Source organism: Ambystoma mexicanum, chromosome 8 (assembly GCF_040938575.1).
Source record: "Ambystoma mexicanum isolate Mex_15411 chromosome 8, UKY_AmexF1_1, whole genome shotgun sequence".
Classification (NCBI taxonomy): domain Eukaryota; kingdom Metazoa; phylum Chordata; class Amphibia; order Caudata; family Ambystomatidae; genus Ambystoma; species Ambystoma mexicanum.
The window spans coordinates 1,052,477,559-1,052,496,509 of record NC_090929.1 but is presented as its reverse complement, the minus strand read 5'-3'; the positions used below and the strand labels follow the sequence as shown (position 1 = coordinate 1,052,496,509).

Sequence of the window (18,951 nt, the reverse complement as noted above, 5' to 3'; positions counted from 1 at the left end):
CCAAGTGCTGGATCCCACTTTTGCAGGTCCCCTACAGGTTCTCTGAAGTCCGGGAGAGGGATCCCTAATCATGCATTTTACCAGACCACTTCCGGGCTAGCCAGCTGGCTTTCAAGAGGGAGAACGTATTCCAGGATGGGACCTAGATCCACAGGCAAGATGTAGGCTCCCTGTCATTGCAGACATGCAATGACCACTGCTGAGAAGGACACAATCATTCCCAAGCATACAAATCCACAAACCCTCCCAAAGAGCCCCCGAAGCTCTACAAAAGGAGACCGCATAACTTGCACACAGGATTCAGCTCCAGAAATGACAGGGGCTGGCCCCAAAGATCAATTAGCCACCAATTCCGACCTCACACGCAGGCCTGGTTGCTGAACCCTAATATGTACACATTGGGCTACTTTGGAGCTCCTAAAAGATGTAGCTACTTGCTGCTCAAACGTGCATTTAAAATGTTACCTGTGCATTCCAATATATATTCGACAAAGCATCCGATGCACTGTAAAGTACCCACATCAATTTGATTACAAATCCCCTTCCCTCTAGTCTCATTAGTCACTGGGTGTTGGCCTCCTGAACATGGCCGACAGGACCATACCCTCCCCAACAGCAGAAGTGCACAAGTTGGGCAACACATTATAGACACCCTAAACAGGTTACAGACATTACGTGAACCCATTAGATGCACCAACGCTCACATTTGGGTCTGTCTCAAATGTAGGGAGTACTTGGAAGTCATAAATGTTGAATTCATATGGTAGTGCTCATTTCTTCTCAGACCAATATGAAATATTTGCAGGCACTGTCTAAATTTAAATTTTCACTCTGGCTGCCTGTAATGGGGCGAAGGGAATAATAAAGATAGATTCAGGTGGCCATAGGGCGCCTAGTGTACAGCCAGCTGTGCCACATATCCCAGCCATACACCCCACCCGTAGGGCTTGCAAGAAGAGGGTATAAATAGTGTTCCGTTCTTCTATGCCACCATCTAAAGCGGTATGTTGTAAAAGCTTTGTGGAAGCATGTGCGAGTTTCCACCAAACGCAGGAGACATGGCAAAGCATTAGACTTCCATGCCTGCATTACCCGCACGAATCAGTGTCCCCACACGAATCAGTGTCTCCCTGCCATTTGTGAAACTTTTGGAGAGCCCCGTCTTTTCAGCCAGCATCACTTAATACGGGTCTGTGTGATTTGTTCGAATTAATTTGACCGTGGTGGAATTGAGTGAATTTTTCCTTTTTCGGTATTTGTTGCCGCAAAAATAAGAGGGGAAGACCTCCCGCAGCCCTCCCTCTGTCCCCCCATATTACCCTAAACTCACCCCCACATACATTTGCAGCACAAATTCGAGCAAAAATGCACAACGATCAAATCCGCTACGATCAAATTGGGTAATACCCTTGATCCAGACATGTCGGTCTGCTTCAACTCTTCAGAAGCACAGCAAACAAAATGCAGTGGTCTACATAGTGCGCTCTAAAGGGGTTAGGGACTAAGTGGTTGCCAGAGGGAGTGACATACTGCAAGCAGAAAGCCTGTACAAAGCATGCAAGCCAGCTACAGAAGCCCAGGCACGGGTCCTGGGGCCTCGAAAATGCATGCACTAAAAGCACCTGTGCAATACTCACCATTCAGTTTGGATAGTGCAGATGAAAAACTGAGATCCGTTAGTATTGGGGCCAGCGTTGGCCATCGAAAGAACACCTACAACAAGCAGGAAAAAACAAGGTTGATACTGGCCGAGGCACGTCAGAAAATAAGCAGAAACAATTGGAAGCTAGGCTACCAAAACAAGCATCGACCCGAGATTGGCTTGTTTTCAAGGAAAGCTGGAAGGTACAGTTTGTGAATGGTGACAAGTTGTAATCGAACCGAAGGCCGTGCCATTGAATAATTTAAAAAAAAGCATTTTTACAGTTGTAAATATGGAATTATGTTCTTGTTGTGTACTGCACTGCTAGAAAAGAGGATTGTATACAGTTGTTTCGACACGAATGAGTTTGTAGTGGAAAGAGATAGAAAAGACATGTGCCTGTGACCAGGGAATTAGTGACGCAGTTTCTGATCACCACCCCCGAGGAGTCAACCTGTGTCACTGCTGGCCACTACTTATCCAATGAGGCCCCAAAATGGATGCCGTGAGAGGCAAAGATCAGCAGGCGTACGTCAGCGAGCCAAAGAATGCATTTACCAGGACCGCTGTGCTTCAGAATGAAGTTCTCATCCGGAAATCGACTGCCGTAAATTGATTTTCCTCCAGTGCCGTTGTGGTTCGTAAAATCGCCACCCTAAAATAAAGTTTAACAAATACGTATTCATGAAACTGGATCTCGCTCCGAACATGCCAAACACCAGTAAACTAACTGAAATCACTGCAAACATTTGAAAACTGCTGACTGATATATATATATATATATATATGGACACTGTACCAAACTGTTCCCACAGTATCACAATATCCCCATAAATGATGTTGAATTACAGTGGCATAACAAACCCTGCCCACCCATGATAAGAGCAAGTCCCGCTTCCGACATACTCTCTGCCTGTGTAAAAAATAGCGTTTAGCTCAGTCATATCAGCTAAAATAAAGATATGCATTTCCAGCTAAATAACGCAAGAAAAACAAGCAATGACAAAGCCAATGGGTTTTGGCTATCACAGGTCTACTGCAGCATCAAAACCTCCAATAAATGTCATGCCTATGATTAAAAGGAAGGCGATAATGGTCATACAAGCACACGTTAATCATTATGGAAACAGGAACAAGCCTTAAGCAAAGAAAGAAGAGCAAAAAAAACTTCCGTCGAACCTCTGACAGTGAGAACACTCTCCATTAAATTGAAAGCCGAGGCAACCAATGGCACCCAAGGCATACACAATGTCCACCTGGCAGCAAATCACAATGCCCGATATATACAAAAGGAGGGACTACCACAAACTTGGTTGTGAATGTATGCGCGTACGTGATTCATCTAACAACGCAAATACCAGTAGATTTTGATCCACCATCTGTCACTTTGATCCAAAAGGTGGCCATCTTTTGGAGGCATGCTGCCATTTTACTGTGTAGTTATTTTAGAGACTGAAGTCCAAATATCAGAGCTCTCCAAACAGTTGGAAGACAAAGCTTGTTACCCTAAACATTAATGAAAAACCTTTTGGAAATACGCTTTCTTACTTTCCAAAATCTATTAATACAAGTGTTGGAGTCATGTAATTTCAAAGGAGGATCGATTTCCTCAGGAACCCATGACCCACCACACTGGGTCCACAAGGATGCAGTCCCCCAAGGGTGCCTATTCCTTCAATAGGTGAATATGTGACCTGCAAAAAAAAAATATATATATATATATATATATATATTGCAGTCTTTTGTGACACCATCAAGATTTTAGAGGATTTTGAGATATGCGATAACCCACCATAACTTTCTTGGAGTAGGATAGTTCACTTCCAGTTCTGAGCCACAACAGCATGGCAATATAAATTATTCCCTTTTGAGGGATAGAAATGCACATGGGACAGCTGCGGTTTATACTGCTGCTGCTGTTCCATTTACAAAATGGGCAATCGGCAATGACCCGGTCATAGATTTAAATCCAAATAGGCACAGGAGAAGACATTTGTTTTCCTGCACATTTCAAAGAGCATTCCATTTGAGAATGCACAGAAACGCCTCATTATTTGCGCAAATGCACAAAGGGGGCGAAAAAAAGACATTGAACATGTACATTCAAGCCCGCATCTCTGGAGCCACTAGCAACACAGCAGAACTTTTCAAAACCTGCAAAGGACTCACCAATCCACTTTCAGTCTCCACCTATCTCCTTCCTTCCCAGGCTCTCTGCACTGCCTTGGCCTCCCACTTCACATCCAAAGCTCAGGGCATCCTGTCTTCACTCTCCTCCACCCAATCTCCTCTCCCATGCCTCCCTTGGCCCCCTCCTCCCAACCCCCTCAAACACCTCCCTTCTGCCCATAGCACTGGATGAGGTCTCTAAAGTGGTCTGATCGCTGTAGGCCTCCTCCAAATAGGTGCTCCCCTGCTCCTCCAGAACCATTAAGGACAACATCTCCTCTCTTGCCCCGGCTCTTGCTGACTTCTGTAACCATTCCTTCACCACTGGCTCTTTCCCTCTAGTATTCCCCTGTGCACCCTCTGTTAAAAAAGCCATCTGCTGACCCCTCCTGCCTGGCTAACTATCGGCCTATCTCTACTATCCCCTTCCTGGGTAAACTCTTGGATAAGTTGGTCCTCCCACAACTGCCCCTCCACACTGATCTTCTTGGTTGCCTTCATGACCATCAATCTGGATTCCAGGCATCCAAAGGCACAGAAACTGCTCTCCTAAACACCCATGAAAACATGCTCGCAAATCTGACTCCAACTCTCCTGCTGTTCTCATTCTCCTCGACCTCTCCTCTGCCTTTGACACGGTCAACGTTTCCATCCTCATAAAACGACTGACACCCTCGACATTACAGACCGGGCACTGGATTGGCTGACCCCTTTCCTCACTATCCGCCCTGCCCAGCTGCAACTGGGCCCTTTTTCCTCCACCACCCTCTACCTGTGGGATCCCCAGAGCTCTATCCTATCACCATGGTTACCTATCTCGCCCCTCTGGCTCACCTGAAGGTGGAGACGTTCTCTCCCCATTTCCAGCGTTATGCCGATGACACACAGCTTTCCTTCAACCTTCCCTCTACTTCCCCAACTTCCTCCTCCCCGACTGGCCGCCATTCAGTCATGGTGTGCAGCAAATGATCTGTCTTAATGCCAGTAAGTCGGAGATCCTCCTCATTGGGATGCCTGTGCCCCTTTTTCCTCCTATCTGTCCATCCTCTTTTGGCCCTGTAACCCCCCACCATCTTGTGAGGCCAAAAACCTAGGGGTCGTCTTAGACTTCGCTCTCTTTCACCCCTCACATCATGGACCTTACTAAGAAATTTCACTTCTAGCTCCACCCCCTCAGAAGCATTTTTTCCTTTTCTCACCTTCCCCCAGAAGCTCAATGTCTCCAGAGCGCTGGTCCTCTCCAGGTTGAACTACTGCAATAGCCTCTTTCTCAAACTCCCCCTTTCCTCCCTTCGCCCTGTCCAGCTAGTCCAGAAAAGGGCTGTAAGACATATTGGCCTCAAGCCCAGGCACTGCGTATCTCCAGCCTTAAAATCTCTCCACTGGCTCCCGGTGGCTACAAGGATCAAATTCTGCATCATCCACAATGCCTTCTGGGACCTGGGACCACGCCATCTCCAACTTTCCCTCCCTAAATACTCCCATGCTAGAGCCCTACACTCCTCTAATTCCAACTCGTCAAACGCTTCTCCAAGCAGAGCAGGTCTCTCTCCTCGGCTGGTGCCTCCCTTTGGAACAGCTTCCCTGCCCATCTCAGACTTGAGCCGGACCTCCTTAAGTTCCGGAAAATGCACAAAACCCTGCTCTTCTCTACCCCTATCCCTTCCCTGCTAATCATCCCACTGCTGCTGTGATTGGTGGCCTGATCCTCATGAATCTCACATGATCCCAGGCCCTCCTCCCTGTTATTAACAGTACCCCGCCCCCCCCCCCACTGCACTGCTCTGCGGGCTCCTGCCTGGTGGTTCCCCATACCACCCTTGAGAGCCACCTGCACTAGCAATTAGCCTGAGGTCCTCCTCCTTGGCTCCCCTTAGCACTTCCTTCCCAGACCCTCCTCCAGCACTTGTCCACCCCTCTGCTCATCCTTCCATCCCCTTCCCTTGCACTTATCCCCAATGTACTTGCACAGCCAAAAGCCAAGGCCTAGTGGACCATGCCTGTATATTACCGTTTTTACCATTGTTATTATTTCACATGTTCCCTTCCCATTTAGCCTTAAGGAGCTTTTGAAACACAATTATATTACAAATGCTCAATAAATATCTCCGATTTGCACATTCACACACACTTTAGGAAAAATGCACAAGTTAGCCAAAAAAAGAAAAAAAAAAACGTTTGTACAATCTATCCCATCCTTGTTAAAATCCACATGGATTTGAAAATGATTTAACCAACTAGAGCCGTGGTGACCTACGGCTTGAATTGGCTCAAACCGATTCGAGACACTTAACAACTCAGCTCAATGCAACTCAGTCATCTAGAAGGACGCAATAGAACAGTTGACAGGGCTTTTATTCAAAAATGTACGTTTTTAGCTCCCTACGAAATGGTAGGAAGGAGTCCACTTTTCGTATGTCCAGTGGGAGACTGTTCCACAGTCTCGGCCTGAAGACCGAGAAGCTAGAGTCTCCCCTGGAGATGCATCTTTAGGGACAGCAAGCAGGTATTTATCCTCTGATCTCAAAGACCTAGTAGGGTGATGAAGGCTCAGTTTTTCCCTCAGATATCGTGGTGCACGGCCTTTTGAGGCACTTGGAAAAAAAAAGACACCCCATCTTGAACTTTATACGGTCCTCCACTGCTAGCCAATGCAGGGAGGTCAGGGTGCATTTTGCCACCCCAAACACCAGTCTCATAGCTGCATTCTGTTCTCTTTGCAGACAATGTATTTGCTTGGCAGGGCCCCGGCGAGCAGGCTGTTACAATGATCCAATTTAGAATTTACCAGGGCCCCTGCCACCATAACCCAGTCCTTCTCTGGTACATATGGGAGAACCTGTCACAGCAGCCGTATATTGTAGAATACTGCTTGAACTTTTGCTGAGACCTGCCCCTCACAGCCCATATCACTCTGCCAAAGATAGCCCAGTTTTCTCACCTTTGACACATACTTCAGGCTTGATCCCAAGAACGATGGAGGGAAGTGGGGGTGCGGGGGGGGGAAATGACTATTAGTTGCCCCCCAATAGATGTTTAAGTCCAAACAGGATCACCTTGGTCTTGCCTGGGTTAAGCTGCAGCCAATTAGAAGACAGAAGGGTATGGTTGGCGCCTAGATACTTGCCTATTTTGGTGAGGGAATCCTCTATGTCATCAAGCCTAATGTACAATTGTGTGTCATCAGCATAGGAGTGAAAACGAATATTATGTTTTTCTAAGATATCTATCAATAGACGAAGATACAAATTGAACAAAAGTGGCGAGCGTGCAGAGTCCTGAGGGACTTCGCAAAGTTGGGGGGAGTGTGTCAGATAAAAAAAACCTCCCATCTGTATTCGTTTATGCTCCCTCAGGAAGGAGGCAAACCATTTAAGGGAACTTTTTGAGGCGTTCCCTACGGTTTAAAGGTGTTCTAATAAACTCCATGGTCAACCGCGTGAAATGCTGCAGATCGGTCAAGCATTACGAGCATCCGCGGCTCATCCCATACCGTGGTTAGGTGAGAGAGAGAGAGAGAGAGAGAGAACAAGAGAGAGAGAGAGAGAGAGAGAGAGAGAGAGAGAGAGAGAGAGAGAGAGAGAGAGAGAGAGAGAGAGAGACTCTTTATGGTCTGCTGATGTTTGGGCGTTTACAGCATAGGTTTAATTGAATTTGTCTCTTCAGCACCTATAGTGCATGCATGTACATTTAAGATGGATCTCTGGTACTCAAAAAGTGAATTACGAATTCAGAGATCGCGATTTTTTTAATTTCTTTGGTATGCATTTCTTCAGCCCTAGGCTGAGACGTGTACCAAAAATCATTAAGAAACAATGGGGATAATTTGGAGATATTGAAATTTAAATAGTGCATTTTTCAGTGCATTTTTCAGTCTCAATGGAAAGCGCCATTAAAACGTGTCCAGCACGTTTTTTGCCATGAATTGGTGGATGAAACTTTAAACTGGTCACGTCAGGTTTGGCAAGATCAGTGGCCTGCAAAAGGTTGAGAAATTTCAAGCTGGGGAAAAACGTAAGAGGAAAGATTTTTGGGCATTTTTCTATGTAAAGTCAAACTTCTAAACCTGTTGAGTCGCCAAGACAGGTGAAAAATCATGTTTTTTTTTGCAAGCGAGAGCCCATTGATGTCTACGGGGAGTCGTAGTGGGGTTGACGCGAAGGTGAACTGAGTCCAGGGCGGGTGAACCATCAAATGTGGGGGAGTTAAGAGGAATGTCTACAGTTCAATGTACCCTGTATCCTTAACTACAGGCACCAGCAGGGCAGCTGCATAATGATAAGCACACACGCACACTTATGCATACTGCAAACATCTATGAAGCCTGTGTTGAGCACTTAAAATACTATACAGAGTCAGACAAATGAGCCAATGCAAACCCTGCCTCTCCAGATGGACCCATCAAGGTCACAGGCCGCTAATGTGCACATGGCCTGTGTGGTGCAGCGCGTGCTGTATTGCATACAGAATTAACCTCACGCTCTCTGCACAAGAGCATACAGTCCACAGACGATCTGACCATGACAAGGGTTCCAGGTCAGAGGTCGAGTCAATACACTACGACCCCCCCCCCCTCGACCCCCCGCACATGGAAAACTGGCTGCAGACCTTACCTCCCACCCTCTCTGGATTTCGGTGGTTTCCATGGTGCTCATGTATTAAACTGATTATAGTCATGAACCAAGCAGCGATCAGCTGAGAACTTCGCACAATAAGCAGCTTGGGAAGTACATCAGTCCAGGTGGGCCACAATCCGTGCAAATGAATGCCATTTGAGCACACCAGGCGGGAATACAGAATGTGCAATGTCAGGAAAATGTAACGCTTGACCCGTTTTAGTTTTATTGCTGGGCCTTCTACAAGCCCGCATGCCATGAGGCACACCATGAGGCAGGTGGCGGATGGATATAGCAATCTGCAGGAGGTCGTGTATGCTCCGCGCTAAGGTGCAGCGCATGCGCTGTCCGATCAGGCGAAATTCCATCGTGAGCTCCTCCCCTCGACACTAAGAGCATTGTGGGAGGCTGGGAAAGACATTTACAAGAGTACATAGTCGCAGCTGGGTAGCAGTCGAAGGCAGATAGAGCATAAAGGCCTGGGTCCCAGTGCGATAGTGCCTTGGGGACACCTCATTCAATCAGGGTCGGCTGAAGTGTTGTGGGTGAGAAAAACAGTCTGAGTGGGCGGTTAATAGCTGCAACATATCACAGGAAAGGCAACCAAGGGGTAGCTGAAACACTAACTGTCCACTGAAAAACTATTAATCGCTCTTTGGAGTCTGCGTCAGCAACTCCCTGACAGAGTAAAAAGGGAACGAGGGGAATGCTGCTGGGTACTGCAATGCCTGAGGTAGGTGACTGCCTTACCAGCAAAGGCAGCCTGTAAGGTGCATGCTTCAAAGCACGCATGTAATGTACTAAACTAGAGAAACCATTTTGCTTTGTGATAAAACCGCCAACATGAGGAAAGCAGCTCGACGCCTCTAAAACTCGAGGCCCATATCAATAGAAAAATGTGAAAGGCCCTGGTGCCATCCCTGGATTTGATCCATAGACTTGACATCGTCAGAGGTCGAAATGCATTGTAAAGGTTGAGACATGATATCATACATTTCTTATTTCCATAAAAACGTAGCACTTTTCTTCAATTTCCCAATACCTGCCTCTCTTCCCTTGACCCACTGGGTCCCCAATACGTGCGGGGTATTTAGCTCTTCCCTGAACAAATGTCTCTCCCAACTTGCCCTAGTGATGTGCGGGAAATAGGGTGCCTTAATCACGATGTGTATTTCCAGCATGCGACAATGAGGTCAATTGTACATTTCCCAAACTGGCCAAGTGACAAGATAGTCATTCTAGGTAAGCCGGAAAGGGAATTTGAACTGCTGCTTGCCTGGCGTTTTCAGTGACTGTGGCAGTTCAACCTATCAACCCTGGACTGTACTCCATCTTGGTAGGAGAACAAACCGAACGACTGGGAAACAATCCCCAATTGAACGAGCACTGCCCTAAAAAGGTACCTAGTTTCCATCTTTCCTACGGACTTGTTAGAGACATTGAAGTGCCCAGAGAGTTCAGAAGAATCGAGGTCACAGCTTGACTGGTTTGCAAAATGAGAAAAGTTTGGATTTTTAACCAATTATTTGTTATCGGTTAGAGGCCAGTCACAGCTTAATTATCCGATGGCCTTTTGGTTGACCCTTATTTTGGGCTCAAGTGTGATTTGTTCCGCAAATAAACAGTTAAATAGAATTTTAACACAACCTGCTAAAACCCCATTTGTTTTTTGAGATTGCGGCTAAAGACCATGCTGTAATCCTGGGCCAACCCAACGCCTGCTTTTCACAGAATATTGCTTGGCTACAAAATAGTGAACCACTATTTTGGTTTTCGGATACACTCCTGGTTTGACATTATGCTGGGCAACCAGGAGCTAAAGGGTGGCCACAGTTGGACCTTCCCAGCCATAGCAGGGGTTTACAAACTCAACCACCATCTCGCGCATACAAAGGGAATCACCAATCACGCCTTTCCCACCCAGTGTTACAAAGTTTGGTCACTGGTAATGTATTGGGTTATTTATAATGCGCTTAATACCTTCAGGTATCCCTCCGCAAATACCTCCCCTCGCGAGCTCTTCGCTCCTATACCTCCAACTCACTCAAGGTGTGTCGTTTTTCTAAGAAACAAGCTGGGGGTAGATCGGTCTTCGGCTGGGGCCTCCCTCTGGAACAGCCCTTCCTGCCACTCTAAAACTTGAGGAGAACATCTCCGGTCCCGGAAGCACCTCAAGACCTTCCCCTTTTCTTCTGCCTTCGCTCCCCCTCTCTCCTGCTGATCTGTTCTCTCTTGGCACCGTGCACCTGGCCACCCTCTGTCTTTTGGGCCCAGGTACCTGCTCATCCTGTCACCCTCCCGCACTGCCTCCGGGCCACCCCTTGCACTGGGGTCTGTATCTGTACCCATACAGCCCCCCCCTTTTTCTTCCTGCACTTATCGGACCTACCCTGTCTGCTGCCTTAAACCTAGCACTTGCAAATTGCTGGCTGCATTACCACTGTTTGTTGGCTTTATTATTTATTTATTGTTATTTATCTGTTTCTCCTCTGCTTCGCACTTTCCATCTCTCCCCCCTTCCATGCACTTTTCCCCTCCCCCTCTCCCATTCCCCTAAGTGTTCTCAATGTCACTGGGCCTTGTAAGATCGCCGTTTTGTTCTCCCCCGTTACCCTCCCTTGCCTTTTCGCGCTCTGAAACACTTGTGTACCAGCGTGATAGAAATAAAATATCAATCAATCAATAGCCAGAGGTTTCTAAGCGCAGACCCGGGGAAATCGAACCCCTTGCTTCCAAGAGGAGTGCGTTGCCCCTGAGCTATCCTCCCAAGACTTGCACTGGGTACCTTGCTCACGTCTATGCAAATGACACATCATTTACACATTTTCTAGCAGGATTGAGGGCCAGTGCTATCCTGGTTCTACTTCTGCCCTGCCACACCCAGCCCCTTGCATTGTGCAGACTTCTTTCTCTAAGGAGAAGGGCTTCCAGCAATCAGTAAACTATGGACACATTCCAGGCTCACCCTGCTTACACAGAAACATGCAAGGAATGGACAATAGATGGGAAGGGAGCTAGTGGATCCATAAGGAGCTGGTAGCTGGCTTAAGTGAGGCTTTTGCTTCTCCACAAGAATGAAGCCCCACAAGGACCAGACCGGGCAGGGTAGTCAGCTGGGCACTTATCACGGTTTCTGAATTGCAGTCAGGGGCTCCCAGGGTGCCCGCCTATGGAATAGGGCTTTCTAGAGCAGAGTTGTTTTTTTTAGTGGTCTTGGCCAAGGGCCTCAACACGGACCCGGTTGTAGACTGCCTTTTTGATCAGTTTCACCAAGCCACTTCACTTGGCAGAACGATGCAGTGGTTTAAAGCTCGCAGAAGGAGCTCGGCACTATATAAAAACACAATAACAAACAAGGTGTGTGAAATGTTGGCCAGAAGTTGTACTCTCCTATTCCAAGCATAAATGCCAGCATGCATCATTCCAGTCGGGAGATGCTAATCCAGTCCTGTTTTAATTTGTCATTGTGAGTTTATAATGCGGAAACGTTGGACTACAAACCCCAGAATGCAAAATTTAATTCTGGCCTGGACGGTCAACTCCTGAATGCAGTGGGTCATGTCGGCATCTTTGCTTGGAATGGGTGCCAATAGTCCAACCTACCACTAATTATGCACCTTGCCCAGAGGTCGAAGCGGGCGGGAGCAGTTGGGAGCAGTGCTCCTAAGTTTTACAGTTCCTATACTTTTATTTTATAAAGAAACAGTTTCAGAATTGTTTCATTTTCAAATAAGTGTAGGAAGAAGTTGAAACTTTCACTTTTAGTGCACTGCACTGAGCGTTCCCTTAAACAGCAGTAGCATGTGTATTGGGGTTTATATTGTGCGTGGGAGGGTGCGTGGCGATGGGGGTTTGTCGGGCATGGTGCAGGCCAGCAGGGAACATAGCTTCACTACTTCTTTTCGTACACTTCCGACCACTGACCTTGCCAGACAACTGATGGATGCAATACCTTCTACCCGACCCCTCCGAATGGGCGCTTACCCAGAGCTTCACACCCTATTCCATAGGGATTCTTGCGGCACAGCCCTTTTCATAATGCCAATTGCTTCGGCACATAAAATGGCTGCTCCAGTTTCTCCAACACTGCACCTGAGACCTGTACCCTGGCAACTGACTCTCTCCCCCCTGTACATTGCTGGCCAAGTTGCTGTGGCGCACAGTGAGTAAAGGTGGCAAACCTGGGGGTGTTGGGGAGGAGACATGGGAAAATCGTGCTGGAGTCAACAACTGAGAGGACATTTAAAAAAAAAGTCTTGGTGCAAGATACACCTTTGTGGCACGTTATTTAAGAACAGCTTATCCGAGGACTGGCAATGCAAACTCTTGCATCAGCCAGGGTGAACTCTTGCCACAGTAGGGTTGTTTGCTCTGCAAAAGCAAATCAGAACATTCAGCAGGCAGGTCAAGGCAACTGGGTGGACGTCTCCGTGCGTGCGTGCGTGCGTGCGTGCGTAATAACCCGTGCAAACACATCTGCGCCCAGAACTGCATCCAAAGAGAACCAACGTCTAACTGCTGTTCTGATCCAGGAGTCGGACACACCTGCACACGGGGATCTCGGAACGCCCAGCTCCCATCTTCGGTTGCCTCCCTCCCCACTCTCATGCCCAGTCCCTCATGAATTGCTTGCTATGCGACAGCTGCACGCACGGTCAGACTAGCGCAAGAGATTGGGCCACTCTTTTGACTGGTGGGCGAGTCAAAGGGACAAATTGTAATTAAAATTCAGCAAACAAGGGGGACTTTTTGGGGTCGAATGTTTTGGATAAGAATATTGGTTCTAGCTGCAGAGTGAAGTAACTCTCAAACTGGGCCACTTTGGCCAAAATACTGGGCCACAGTCGCACGTTGAGCCTGCACTCAGGCATTGCCCTATAGACCAGTCCAAGCTATACAAAACAAGGTCGCTGGGCAATGATGGCTGTGCGAAATGGTTTTAAAACCAAGTAAAAACAAAAAAGTAAAAAACCCAATGTAAATGCAAAAAGGTCTTACTTCCGAGATTCAACTCTTCATACAACATTGGGACTCCAAATCTCTCTTAAACCTCCCCACGCTAAACTCTGAAATCCAATGCATGATATGCTCAGGGTGCCCCACCCACTTAGCATTAGCCATTGCCAAGTATACACGCTGGTTAAGGGTACCAATGCTCTGTCTGGAGTCACCTTCGGCTTTAACTCCTTAACAGGGGCGTTGCTAGGGGGGGGCTAAGGGGGCTATAGCCCCTGATCTTTTGGTTGTAGCCCCGGATAGAATCTCAGGAGCTACAGCCAAAAGACTAGCTAGCCCCCAGTCCAAACAGTTCCGACATTTTCCAGACCTAGCAACTCTCCTGCTCCTTAATACTTTATTCGGTCTAAAAACCATAAAGTACCTTCATGGCCCTCATGTTTTGCTTCTCCAACGTTACAAAAAAAAGTCGTCAAAGCCAGGCTTTCCTGAAACATTCCATCTGTAACAGTGACTTTTGTCCTGCGAGCCTCGTTCAGACACTCTACCTCCCCTAATTACCGCCTTTATCAATGCCTCCTTTCCCACTGGTATAGTCCCTACTAGCCTCAAAGAAGCATGGGTTCTCCCTCTTATCAAAAACCCACACTAGACCCCGCAATCCCTACCAACTACCAGCTAATCACAATTGTCTGCTTCCTACTCGAAATCCTCGACTGAGCAGCCTATATACAAATCAAGCAATACCTTGAAATCAGCGAAATCTTGGGCATGCGCCAATCAGGCTTCCGCCCAGGCCATCGCACTGAATTAGCTCTTATTGGCCTTAAAAAAAGATGAAATCAGGGATGAAGGCAAGCCTGCCCTGCTACTTCCCCTAGATCTCTCAGCTGCCTTCAACCTGGTTGACCAAAAAATCCTAGATCAGCACCTATCCTCCTCTGCCAACTTCTCTTCAGGAGCCTCAGCCTGGATTGCATCTTTTCTAGGGAACAGATCCATGAGGGTATTTGCAGAAAATGCCAGTGCACCACCCGCTCCCATCTCATGCAGCGTCACGCAAGAATCTTGTGTGTCACCAACTTAGTATAACATTCACAAAACCATTATTCACACTCCATTGGTGTATCTTATACAAATTATGCAGAGGACACACAGATCTTACTCCCCCTCTCTGGAAACTACCAAAAAGATTCCTCCTTTCTCAATTCGGTCTCCATGACCCTCCAATCATGGATAGCCATGCACCAGCTTTGCCTAAATTATGAGAAGACAGAGCTTCCCATAGTGCCCCCTCAGTAATAAAAAAATTAAGCCCCCCAATACTCATCTTTCAACATTGAAAAGAAAGCAATCGCAGTCTGTCCCGTGGTGAAAACACTTGCTGTATATCTAGGCGCCTCACTTTCATTATCAAGAGAAGTGAGCCCCATAGCCTCCAGTGCCGCCTATACAACCAAACTAATCAAAGCCTCTAGATCTTTCCTCTATCCAGACAGTTGCAGGACTATAGCCTGTGCCACTATAGGATCTAGACTGGACTACTGCAATGCCCTCTTTGCAGGGAACACCGACGCCAACATCCGAAAAATGCAGGTTATTCAGAATAATACACTGCTGCGCTCAACATCCCCAGAGCGGATCACATCACTGTTGCAAGAAAACGTGCCCATTGGCTTCCGATGCATGAGCGGATCATTTTCAAAACTCTATCCATCAAACATAGATGCCTATCCAAAGTTGCCCCTCCTGACTTATCCCAAAAATTCACCAAAGCCTCTTCCGACAGACCGACCAGAGGAACACACACCCACTGTATCACAGAGCCGAAATTCAAGCGAGCAAAAGCTGTAGGATATAGCTTCCCAACATTTGCTGGCAAGCACTGGAACCTACTCCCACTCTGCGGGCTGAACAATCTTACTGGAACTTCAGGAAAGCCCAAAGAACTTTGCTGTTCACCCAACTCTTCGAAACATTGTTCCTCATCAAGAATGTGCGCCAATGCCTACTTCATACCATGTTCTTTGAGCCAGATGATACCCTTACATGTAACTGGTTTATGTAACAGCACCTTGATGCCCAGTGGTTTAATGTGCTTTATAAATGGAAAAATAAATAAGCACTCATACGAAATATACTAATTAAATAAGCCTAGCATACATTTTATACATACATTTTCAAACTCTTCGTAAAACAGAAAATAAGAGTAGAGTATACTCGCAGCCTCTTTAAAATCCAAAGTTTAAAATGTAACTTCTTATGTTGCCATTATATCTTTCATTTAAGCAACCAAGCCCTGTGGACATAGCGGCCTACTGCAAATACAATGTGGTGCTCATTGACAGATCTACAGAATTTCATAGCTTCAATAGTCGATCGAAGGCCAGCTATCCAAAAACAGGGTCTTGAATATCGGATTCTATGATCTGTCAGTTTAACACATAAGCAAGAAGTGCACATTTGTTTCCATACCCAGGCCACATAATTGGCACATTCCTGATCCGGCCTGGCGCCAGGATTTGGTAAAAAACTCCAAATGAAACATTCCCATCCTAAACCGAATATATACACAGATTGCTCATATGTTAGGTTGTTATGTTATAGTGCTTTTGTATAGCGCCTTATGTACCATTGCTATGATCTCAAAGCGCTGTGGGTTGAACGCCCTCGGGGACCGTGGTCCGTATCAGTTTAGAGAGTAATGTAGCATATAGTGCTTGGGTACACTTGGTATATGTGCAGCCAGTGCACATTGCGCGTGTTGGTTGCACAGTCTAGTGCGAAGTGTAGTGCAGTGGATGGGAGAGATCAGTGTTAAGTCCACAGCATGGAGGGTGATCTCAGAGTCTGCAATCTGGCTGCCTTGGGGCATATGCAAGAGATTAAGTGTGCGGCTAGGCTGATTTTTCTCGTGGGGTATGGCTGTGTTCTACCAGGTTCTTGAGGTGTTATATGAGCGATGTAGGTATGTGTGCAGCTAGGCCAAATTGATTGAGGGGTGTAGCTGCGTTCTATTGTTTGTTGGTGCAAAGTGGAGGTGAGCATAATGGTAGGAATGAGTGTATGTGGTTACTGGTGGGTGACATACTTATATGGGATGCTTACAGAGTCAAGTGCGCCGGGGGAGTCTAAACTGGGGGTTTATGATAATGGATTTCACACTGAAATTGGCCTCAGGGGGCCCATTTCCGGGTCCTTTATAGAATTTTAGGCTGGTTTGGAGAGTGCTTTGTGGGTTATATATGATCTCTTGAGAGCGTTTGCCCAAGCTTAGTTGCTTCTGTAACACAGGTACAGGATTTTTAGTCATTATTCCTGGGTAGTGGTTGCCTCTATTGATACTATAGCGCTAGCTAAACTTTGGAGGCCGAGTTCAGTGCGTGTAGCTTTTAGCTGCAAAAGGCAGGAAATGTATCGGTCTCCGGGCCGATTTCCGTGTCCTGACTGCCCTGCTTTTCCGGGGTGAGGGAGTTAATTTATTGGTCAGCAGTATTCCATGGATCACATGTTATGTTTCAGGCTAGTGCTTGTTCTTGTTCTCACTGGACTTTGGTCATTGGGGAATTGGTTTATGGACTTTAGCAAATCTTTCATGGATTTGCGAAGAGCCATGTTTTTTACTGCTTTACGGAAGACCATGTAATCCGGAGTATGATGAATATGGGGAGGTAGCTAATTCCATACAGTTGGTGCCATTTTGAGAAGGCTGACCCTCCCAGTCTAGCTGAGTTGGAGGCTGGAATCATTAGTAGGAGGGCGGTGCTTGACCTTAAGGTGCGTGATGGGGTGTAGCGGTATAGTCCTCTCTTGGAGGTATGATGGGCTGGACTAGTGCACTGCTCAGTGTGTGATGCATAGGATTTTGAAGGTGACTCTCCAGCTAATGGGAAGCCACTGAAGAGTGCGGCGAGCGGGTGAGCTGTGGTCTCTTCGTGTCAGAGCAAGCAGGAGTTTAGCAGCTGCGTTTTGACCTCTTTGGAGCTTGTTAAGTTGGTAGGACAGAGCGCTTAGGTACATGGAATTCACATAGTCTAGTCTAGGCATGACAATTGACCTAAGAGGGGAAGAAGAGAGAAGGAAAGATACGTCCCAGCAGCCTAAGGTAGTAGTGACAGGATTTGGATATTAGGATATGGTGGTTGGATATAATCAAGGTAACAAACAAAATCGTAATCTGGTTTATCCTCAATATAAACTGATCCCAGGTTAAGTCTCCTAGCAGCAACCAACATCAGCACTTTATTTTGCATTTTTACAGTTCTCTTTAGCCTGATCAGGATGAATTGCTCTATTTTTTTCATTTCCAGAGTGTCCCAAAGTGCAGCCCTATCAATTGCTGTCAAAAACTATCTGAACTCCACAGTCTAAGCCAATAGTGTACTGGTAATACAGATGTTACCTATTGGAATAATATTCAATTCCAGATGATGAAGTGCGGACAGTGAGCTCTGTGGTAATAATACGTTTTTAAAAGATCCATTCTCCACTTTCTCCAATACACCCATAGCCCCAAATTTCGGCACCAAAGGTTGACGCTGGTATCGCCCGCTTTCGATAGAACCCCAAAGCAGGAGAAATTGTTCCTCTCCCATATTTTACACAAAAACAAAAAGAAAGTGGGTAGCACCACCAAATATTCCCAAATTAGAACAAACTTTAGCAAGTTGAGAAGACCATCCACAGTTCTCATGGAATCCAATTCCTAAATAATCGTAAAACCTTGTTTGCTCTAGTTTACTTTCTTGTACATAGATATACAAACTTTTGTGCTTAGTGAACTGTGGCTTGAACACCAAGATTTCCAGTATTCATTTGATATCCCAAGATCCCACATGTGTCCAAGAACACATCCAATGTTGTTCTTAATCCTTGCGGTGAGGTATCACTGGTGTAAAATAAAGCCAGGAAACTATCCTTGCCCATTTTGGGGCAATCCAACACTAACTCAAAACCTTAATTACTTCTTCGATTTATATATTGAAATCAAGGGGTGCAAGGACACAGTAAAATTGCTTTTGCATATATTTTTCCCACAATATCGAGGCGAAAAGTGGGGAGGGGAATGAGCTGCTAGTTCCCTCCCTGCCTCCCTTTTTATAGATCTTATGACTTCTGCATTTCTCCAAGAGGCAGGGACTGTGCCCAATCTCAATAAAGCCTTAAAGATTTTATGCAGTATGGAGCCCCATTAAAGTCCCATCCTTATAAAATTCAAGCAGTATCCCATCCGGCCCGGTGCTTTTAAATTGACCTCATCAGTTTCTCAGTATTAAATTGAAGAATCCCATTCCCAATTCTAGTTGCTATGCTAGGATTCAGTGACAAATTTCGATTCGCTTCAGATTTACCATACAAACTTGCAAAATGCTTTCGCCACACTTCTAGCGTGATACAACACTGTAGACTTGTTTCCCCATTCACCTCTTTTTCCGCAATAATTTTCCAGTAGGAGATATAATCCCCTTCTTCATAAGCTTTTAGAAGTCTCTCCCATCTTTGGGTAGCGTGAGCTCTCTTATTCATTGCTACTATAGACTCAGTCATTTCTATACACTCTGAGCTGTA

At 46.3% G+C, this 18,951-nt stretch overlaps 1 protein-coding gene across 1 annotated transcript in view; it reads right to left on the bottom strand.

The window, feature by feature from the left end:
• The window catches only part of PPIF (peptidylprolyl isomerase F), a 79,477-nt gene that overhangs the window by 6,688 nt on the left and 53,838 nt on the right, over nt 1-18,951 (bottom strand). The window contains exons 4-5 of the mRNA XM_069611025.1: nt 2,201-2,297; nt 1,638-1,713 (exon numbers count right to left, since the gene is read on the bottom strand). Of these exons, the coding sequence (XP_069467126.1) occupies nt 1,638-1,713; nt 2,201-2,297 (173 nt within the window). The remainder of the gene's footprint in view (nt 1-1,637; nt 1,714-2,200; nt 2,298-18,951) is intronic.